The sequence below is a fragment of the Xiphias gladius genome, chromosome 11 (genome assembly GCF_016859285.1).
Source record: "Xiphias gladius isolate SHS-SW01 ecotype Sanya breed wild chromosome 11, ASM1685928v1, whole genome shotgun sequence".
In the NCBI taxonomy this organism is placed as follows: Eukaryota; Metazoa; Chordata; class Actinopteri; order Istiophoriformes; family Xiphiidae; genus Xiphias; species Xiphias gladius.
The window spans coordinates 27,170,541-27,179,057 of record NC_053410.1 but is presented as its reverse complement, the minus strand read 5'-3'; the positions used below and the strand labels follow the sequence as shown (position 1 = coordinate 27,179,057).

The following is an 8,517-nucleotide window of genomic DNA, read 5'->3' as shown; positions in this document are numbered from 1 at the left end:
ATATTAAGGAAGGCCGCAGGCTATTTCCACTGACCATCAGCTAGGACCCTTCATTTAATAGTCAATTATTGTAAGGCTCAGAACTAACCGCGCATCTGTGTAATTGTACTCACCATTCATGAACAAGTGAATTTCATGCATTTTTCTCCTGACATTTGTCTGCCTTTGACATTTGGGCCTGGAAGTGCATGAAAGCTGTTTAAATCTCGCTGTGAAAGGTCAGCTTGTGATTATTAACTTTGTCTGTTAGGAAGTGTACTTGTTCCTATGTTGATTGGTGGCTGTCAGCTACACAAGGAAATGGGAATATTGTTAGTATTATTTACTGTCCTGTGGCCTTCTTTCTTTCTTTCTTAAAATAAAGAAATTAATGAACTATATAATTCTCCTTTCTTTCAGCTTACTCTACTGTGTCGGGTGTAAATGGACCCCTGGTGATCCTGGATAATGTGAAGGTAAGGCTGCTAAGAAGTTCTGCCTGTATTAAACTGTATATCCATAAATTCCTTCTTATATCACCAATACTAAAACTATTCTATTATTAATTTATATTCACCTATAGTGAAAATTCCTTTTTTCAATTTATTAACGAGGTTGGATTTGGCAACACTACCACTCAACAAACTGTAAAATAAGTGTTTTCAGAAGCCAGTATAAATTACCACTCATATGTGCAGGTTACTCTTGTATTGCTGATATAAATGTAACTTTTGGGCAGCTGTAGTGAAACTGTGTTGAACTTCTTTGAACTAGTTCCCCAGATACGCAGAGATTGTTCACCTGACCCTGCCGGATGGCACCAAGAGGAGTGGGCAGGTTCTAGAGGTGATTGGAAGCAAGGCAGTCGTTCAGGTAAAATACAGAATCATTAATGTCTGACTGACTGGCACGTATTGCACATCTTATTTGAGGGTCCTGCTGCTGTAGATACTCACTAGTGCACCAAATGTGTATCAATCCATAGCCGGAAATAGTCCCCAAAAAATACAGTTTGCTCCTGCCTGAGTCACATTTGCTAAAAACTAAATTGCCCAGCTGACAGGGAATTGCTGCTGTTCCAGTACTGTTCCAGTGTCTTATCAGACAGTGCAAAGCACATTGCATGAAATCAATCTCTTTAGAAGGCGTCCAAGAAGAGTACCATACTCAGAAAACCAAGTTCTGTTGAATATTGGCAGCAAATTCTTTGTACAGATGAAACCCAAAATAAATTTGCTTGGATCAGATGATGTCCGGCATGTGTGACATAGGCCTGGCACGAACCACCACAGTGACTGCATAGTGCCGACCATGAAACATTGAGGTAGGAGTTTGCTGATATGGGGCTGCATGAGTGCAAAAGGTGTAAGGCAGATGACACTGATAGATGGCACTATGAATGTAAGTTTATAAACCCCCTAACTTAATGAAGTCTCAAGAAGCTTGGTAGGAGAACAATTCATTTCCAACATGACAATGATCCAAAATACACTAGAGTTTTCCAAAGAAGAAAAAAGTGAAAACTATGACCTGGCCAAATATGCCCCTGGCTTGAATCCTATAGAACACCTTTGGAGTATTTTAAAGTGGAAGTTAAAGCAACAAAACCCCTCTAACAAAAAAACATCTGACAAGAATCATTTGTGAAGAATGGCAGAACATCTCTCTACAGAATTGTGTGAAGACTGGTGTACTGACATTTGTTGCAGTTGGTTCTTTGATATTAACCTTTCACAATAATTTTCAAACATTTTTGTTTTTCAAATTTACTGGCTTCATTCCGCTTGGGCTTTGGCTGAAAACAAAACTATATTTAATGGAAAGGATTTATTATTACTTCACATTTTAGTGATATTGACCAGGAGTGTACTCGGGTTTGTTGTTTACTGTATCTGAGCAGTTTTTAGAGATTCCCTCTAGGCATATTTTAAGAGACAATAAACAAATGTGCTTTGAGTAATAATATTTGTCTGATATGGCTTTTCTGTAAAAAAGTCCATTCTCAGTTTATGTGTGCTGGAAGTTTCAAGTGTCCAAATCACAGTTGTAAGTTGCAGATTGAGCCATGATTGGCATACAAAGTAGTTGTGATATCATAAAATGATGTCAGTATCTGCTAATGTTAAACTCAGATTTAAGGTGAACTCTGAGAAACTTTCCCTTCAGCAGAGGAATGTGAAAAAAGCCTTCTAGTGTCACGCTGTAAATACATAATTCTGCACAGTGAAGCTCAAACATCCAAGTAAAGTAACAAATAAGTAAAACATTTTTTTCAGTAGAGAGGGACTTTAAAGATTTTCATCTTCGGTAAGAACCAGTGGACTTAGGGCTGAGAGCCATAGGAAAGTCAAAGTATTGAGAGAGGGACTACCACATAGTTGGTTTTGGCGTTTTTGTCGGATTTGTTGTTGATAAATACGTTGATTAAGCTTTTTCTCTAGCGCCACCATGATGTTGACTTTGTAATTCTTTGTATCTGTATTATACATTTATTATTATAAATATCTTGACAATTTTAGGATGAATTACTTTCAAATTTGATGCACACATTAATGGTCCCCAGGGAATGAATTGTAAAAAATGTGATCTTCTGATTTTGTCTCTTGCTGTATCATCAGATCAAAATTCAATTTTGTCCAATACTTTGGAAATAAACTGCAAAACTAATGGCATTCCCATTATCCCCAGTTGAACTTTGTGTTTAGTGCTAATTAGCAAAGATTAGCATGTTAACATGATAAGCATTATACCTGCTAAACATTAATATGCTAGCATCATCATTTTAAGCATGTTAGTATGCTTATGTTAAAAATTGTCCTGAGATTTATTTTAAAAATCTTAATTGCTTGTTGTGTCTGCACTTGTACAGGTGTTCGAGGGAACATCAGGCATTGATGCCAAGAAGACAGCCTGCGAGTTCACTGGTGATATTCTGCGTACCCCAGTGTCAGAGGACATGCTGGGTATGATCAACATGATTTCACATGGCAAATTTAAACCAAATTTATTGATAACACTCTAAAGAATAAAGTATATAATCTTCCTCATTCTTCTATCTTTGTAACACAAGGATGAACATTTTAAATCATGTTGAATGCTATTTAAACTCTTATACTGCAGTTTTCTTCAATTATCTTAATTTACTAAAGTTTTCAATCTACTCAGTAAATGGTAAAAGCAAGACTGTACTGAATCAAACCTTATTTCTGAATGCTCTTGAATGTCTCAATCAGTGTGATTATCTCAGTACAGCACAAGGTTACATATATTTGAACAGCTGTAGAAAGTATACCTGCTTTTGTTTTTGAAGTATCATTAATCATGTCCATGAATTTATAATTACTTGTACTTGTTACTTGTAGGCTCAACAAGAGTCATCAGAAGCACTCTTAAATTTGACACAAAGTCTGACACAAAACAGAATAGATCAGATTTGGTTGTAAGTTTCATCTAATGAATGGCACTTTATTAGTGTTTGTTAGTAATTATCTTAGAATTCAGCATTCAGGTAAACCAAATAGTTGCAACTTATCATACAATGCACTTGATTCTACTTGGCTCAAAGCAGAAAATCTTCCTCTTTCAGGGCGTGTGTTCAACGGCTCAGGCAAACCCATCGACCGTGGGCCCAATGTTCTGGCTGAGGACTACTTGGACATCATGGGTATGACCTCAGTAACCTGTTGTCCTCCTGTTGATTTGTAGGATATTTTCTAATTCAAATTGATGTCTCTGACAAAAATAGTACATTAAAGTAATTTTATCTCAAATAACATAAAACAAACTGATAAAGGTAAATTCTGAAACACAAACAAACACATTCATCAAACATCTAATGGAAGAGTTATTATTTTACAAAAAAATATGGATTTTGGACGATGTTAATAAAGATACCTCTCGATAAAAATGCCGACAATATAGACTCACCAAGCACTTTATTAGGAGCACTTATACACCTGCTTATTCATGCAATTATCCAGTCAGTGAATCGCGTGAAGACAGGAAAAACGTAGCCTTGTCTGACGAATCTGGATTTCTGCTGAGGTATGCAGATTGTAGGGTCAGAATTTGGCATGAACAGCATGACTTCATGGACCCAAACTGCAGTCAGCAGTCCACTCTGGTGGTGGTGTAATGGTGTGGGGATTGTTTTCTTGGAGAAGTCAGGGCCCTTTAATACCAGTCAATCATGGTTTGAATGCCACAACCTACATTTACAGTTCTGGACGGCTGTGGCTCAGGAGATAGAGCTTCTCATCCAGTAATTGGAAGGTTGGTGGTTTGATCCCCGTCTCCTCCGGTCTGCATGTTGAAGTGTCCTTAGGCAAGATACTGAGGCCCAAATTACCCCCTATGTATCATCAGTGTGTGAGTGTGTGTATGTGTGTGTAGAAAGCGCCGTATGTATAGAAAACAGTACTGTATGAATGTGTGTGTGAATGGGCGAATGCGGCAGTAGTGTAAAGCGCTTTGAGTGGTCGATGAGACTAGAATAGTGCTATGTAAGTTCAGTCCATTTAGTTACGTCCATTAGTATTTGGAGAATTACACAATTTTCACAATTCCTTCTACACCACCATGGATTTGAAACAAAGCTTGATTGATTGAAGCGTAGACTTTCCGCTTTAATTCATGGGTTTTAATAAAAATTTTGTATTAACGTTTTACGAATTACAGCCATTCTTATATGTAGTCCCTCATTTTCAGAGGCTCAAAAGTAATTGGATAATTGACTGACAGTCAGTTTCATGGCCAGGTGTGGCTTGTACCGTCATTATTTCATGACAAATTAAGCAGATAAGAGGTCTGATTCCAAGTGTTGAATTCGCATTTCATAGCTGTTCATGGGAACGCTCAGTATGTGGTCCAAAAAGGTTCATACTAATGAAGGAGGCCAGCATTAGGCTGAAAAAACAATGCAAACCTTCTTAAAAAAGAAGGAATGCACTGAGGAGCTCAGCAACACCAAAAGGCCTGAAAGACCATGGAAGACAACTATAGTGGATGATCACAGAATTCTTTCATTGGTGAATAAAAACCCCTTCACATCATCTAGCCAAGTCAAGAACACTCTCGGGAAGGTAGGCATATCATTGTCAAAGTCTACAATCAAGAGACGCCTTCATAAATGTAAATACAGAGGGTTTACCACAAGGTGCAAACCACTCGTAACATTCAAGAACAGAAAGGCCAGATTAGAGTTTGCCAGAAACCCTCTAAAACGCCTGCCCAATTCTGGAACAAGATTTTTTGGACCAATGAAATCAAGATTAACTTGGACCATAATGATAGGAAGAGACGAGTATGGAGAAGGAAATGATCCAAAGCATACCACATCATCTGTCAAACATGGTGGAGGTAGTGTTATGGAATTGGCATGTATGGGTGCCAATGGAACTTGGTCACTGGTGTTTATTGATGATGTGACTGCTGATAGAAGTAGCAGGATGAATTCTGAAGTGTATATGGCTATTCTTTCTGCTCAGATTCAGCTAAATGCTGTGACTGATAGGCCGGTGCTTCACAGTACAGATGGATAATGACCCAAAACATACTGCAAAAGCAACCCAGGAGCTTCTCAAGGCAAAAAAAATTCAACGTTCTTCAATGGCCAAGTCAGTCACATGACATTAACCCAATCGAGCATGCTTTTTACTTCCTGAAGACAAAACAGAAGGCAAAAATAGCCACAAACAAGCAGCAACTAAAGGCACCTGCAGTAAAGGCCTGGCAAAGAATCTCACTCAGGATTTGGTGATGTCCATGGGTTCCAGACTTCAGGCAATCATTGACTGCAAAGGATTTTTATCTAAGCATGAAAAAATAATTTTTGTCCAATTACTTTTGGACAAGGTACAAAAATGGTATAAAAATTGCTGTAATTCCTAAGTGGTTAATGCAATATTTTTCTTAGGTTTTGGTAGAACAGGAGATTGGCAGCAAAAATGTGCAGCTGACAAATATGTAGAAATGTAATGCAATCATGTCAGCATGGACCAGAATCTCAAAGGAATGTTTCCAACATCTTCCAACATCAGAATTATATTGGTGTTCCTAACAAAATGCTTGGTGAGTATATGTTACTTCACCTATTAGATGTCCCACATAAGGTATACCTATGAGCATCAGGGCTGGGTACTGGTTTTAATGTTTTGGCTGAATGGTGTGTGTATATATACAAAAGATATATACAGTGACATGAAAAAGTTTCGGCACCCCTGGTCAAAATTTCTGATACTGTGAATAGTAAAGTCAGTAGAAGATGAACTGATCTCCAAAAGGCATAAAGTTTTAAGGTCAAACATTCTTGTCAACATTTTAAGCAAGATTAGTGTATTTCTTTGTTTTGTACAAGTTTAGAGAGGGAAAAAAAAGGAAAGGAGCACTATACAAAAGTTTGGGCACCCCTAGACATTAAGCTCTCTGGTAACTTTTACCAAGGTCTCAGACCTTAATTAGCCTGGTAAGGCTATGGCTTGTTTTCAGTCATCGTTAGGAAAGGCCAAGTGATGCAAATTTCAAAGCTTTATAAATATTCCTCCAACCTTGCCCCAACAATCAGCAGCCATGGGCTCCTCTAAGCAGCTGCGTAGCACTCTGACAATTAAAATAATTGATGGCCACGAAGCAGGAGAGGCTATAAGAAGATAGAAAGGCGTTTCCGGCTAGCCGTGTCCTTACTTCGTAATGTAATTAAGAAATGGTAGTTAACGGGAATGGTGGTATTGTTGAGGTCAAGTTGAGGTCTGGGAGACCAAGAAAACTTTCAGAGAGAACGGCTCATAGGATTTGCTACATACACGTAGATGTATGCGTACATACGTGTGTGTGTGTGTGTGTGTGTGTGTGTTTTTATATATATATATATATATATATATATATATATATATATATATATATATATATATATGGTTAAAACAATATTACTAACAAATGGCAGGAAGTAAGTTGATCATATAGTTAGTAATAAGATTACATACAGTACATTAATTTAACTGAAATTTAAAAATACTGCCAGTGATTGGTCTAATGTATCCCTTATACTCTTATTTCATTTCTGCAGCTCAGAAGAACGTGATGAAATTTTGTTAATAGTAAATATTTTTTTATGGACTCAATGTGATGATGACGGGGAAAAAAACGGAATCTATATTCAGAGCAGAGCAGAGAAAATAAATGCACAGTGTAAACTAAATTTTTGTTCCATCAGTCACACTGCCTGTGAATTTCCGTGTTACTTTTAATTATAATGTTCTTGCTTATATTAAGGCTATTCAGTTTTATTATTTATTGCATTCATTGTCAATTTTTCAGTCAATAACAGTAAGGTCAGCAAGGTAACTGGTATAGAATTTAAAATCTAGAAATGTTTTTATAAGAAACTACATTTGTTTAAATATTCTGCTTGCTGACTATAATCCTAAACTATGGCCTAAAAATTTACGATGAATGTAGTGATCCCATCACTAACAATTAAACATTTTTCACAAACATAGACAGCAATTGTATTTAATCCTTTATGGTATCATTGTGCTGTATGAGGTTTCCTGTTTTTTTTGTTTTTTTGTCCACCACCTGTATGATGAACATGGAACTGTGTCATTGTTTTTCTTGGCGTCTAAGGTAAACAGTGTTTGTGTTTTCCAGGTCAGCCCATCAATCCTCAGTGCCGTATCTACCCCGAGGAGATGATCCAGACCGGCATCTCAGCCATTGATGGCATGAACAGCATCGCCAGAGGACAGAAGATCCCGATTTTTTCCGCTGCTGGACTGCCACACAACGAGGTGAGATCACCAAACGGGTTTAGTTCAACACATGCAGAAAAACATCCCTCTGATACCTGATTACCAGCATCCTGGGAATATTTTCTGAATGCGAGGAAATTAGTATCAGAAGTTCTTTAATACCAAAATGCAAGATAAATAGAAATTAATGATTGATATTTCAAAGTAAAAGAAAGGCTTCCAACTTAATACCTGATTTGTAATCAGTATTACTTGGCAATAAATCAGTAATTATGTGATTTATTTGATTAATACATTTTTAGTTAAAGGTGAACGGCACCAGTTTTCACAGGTAGGAAGTACTACTGCATACGTCAAAAAAAGCTGTCTAAAGCTTTTTTTGGGTCTCGAAGGAGCTGTGTGATAAATGTCCTAAAGTGATGTCACTTGAGTCAGTGTCATTTGGTCCGGAAAACTACAAGTTTGAAAACAAAAAAAAATCTGAGGGTCAGGAGTTAGAAAGAAGTGAGCTTTAACAGATCTCTGTAGTCTGGTTCTCATCTCTGCTTGAGGCTAGCGGCTTGAGGCTACATAAGCTGCTTCTAGCATAATACACAGGAATCTCTGACGGAACTCTTGGTGGTCGAGTTGCATTGTGGGTAATGTAGACACCAGGTTTCAACGAGGAAGACGTGTGCGTGGAATAAAAAGACTATCTCTGGGTCAATGATTTTGATACTTTTTTGACAAATGTACATTGAGAGTCTGACATTGGAGCAGCGTTGTACTGTTCACAATTAGGAGTACAATG

General features: G+C 37.4%; 1 protein-coding gene across 2 annotated transcripts in view; it reads left to right on the top strand.

The window, feature by feature from the left end:
- Positions 1–8,517, top strand: part of atp6v1ba (ATPase, H+ transporting, lysosomal, V1 subunit B, member a) — a 43,114-nt gene that overhangs the window by 11,950 nt on the left and 22,647 nt on the right. For both annotated transcript variants that reach the window (XM_040139644.1, XM_040139645.1), the window contains exons 2-6: positions 400–455; positions 754–852; positions 2,849–2,942; positions 3,566–3,643; positions 7,627–7,766. In XM_040139644.1, the coding sequence (XP_039995578.1) occupies positions 400–455; positions 754–852; positions 2,849–2,942; positions 3,566–3,643; positions 7,627–7,766 (467 nt within the window). The remainder of the gene's footprint in view (positions 1–399; positions 456–753; positions 853–2,848; positions 2,943–3,565; positions 3,644–7,626; positions 7,767–8,517) is intronic.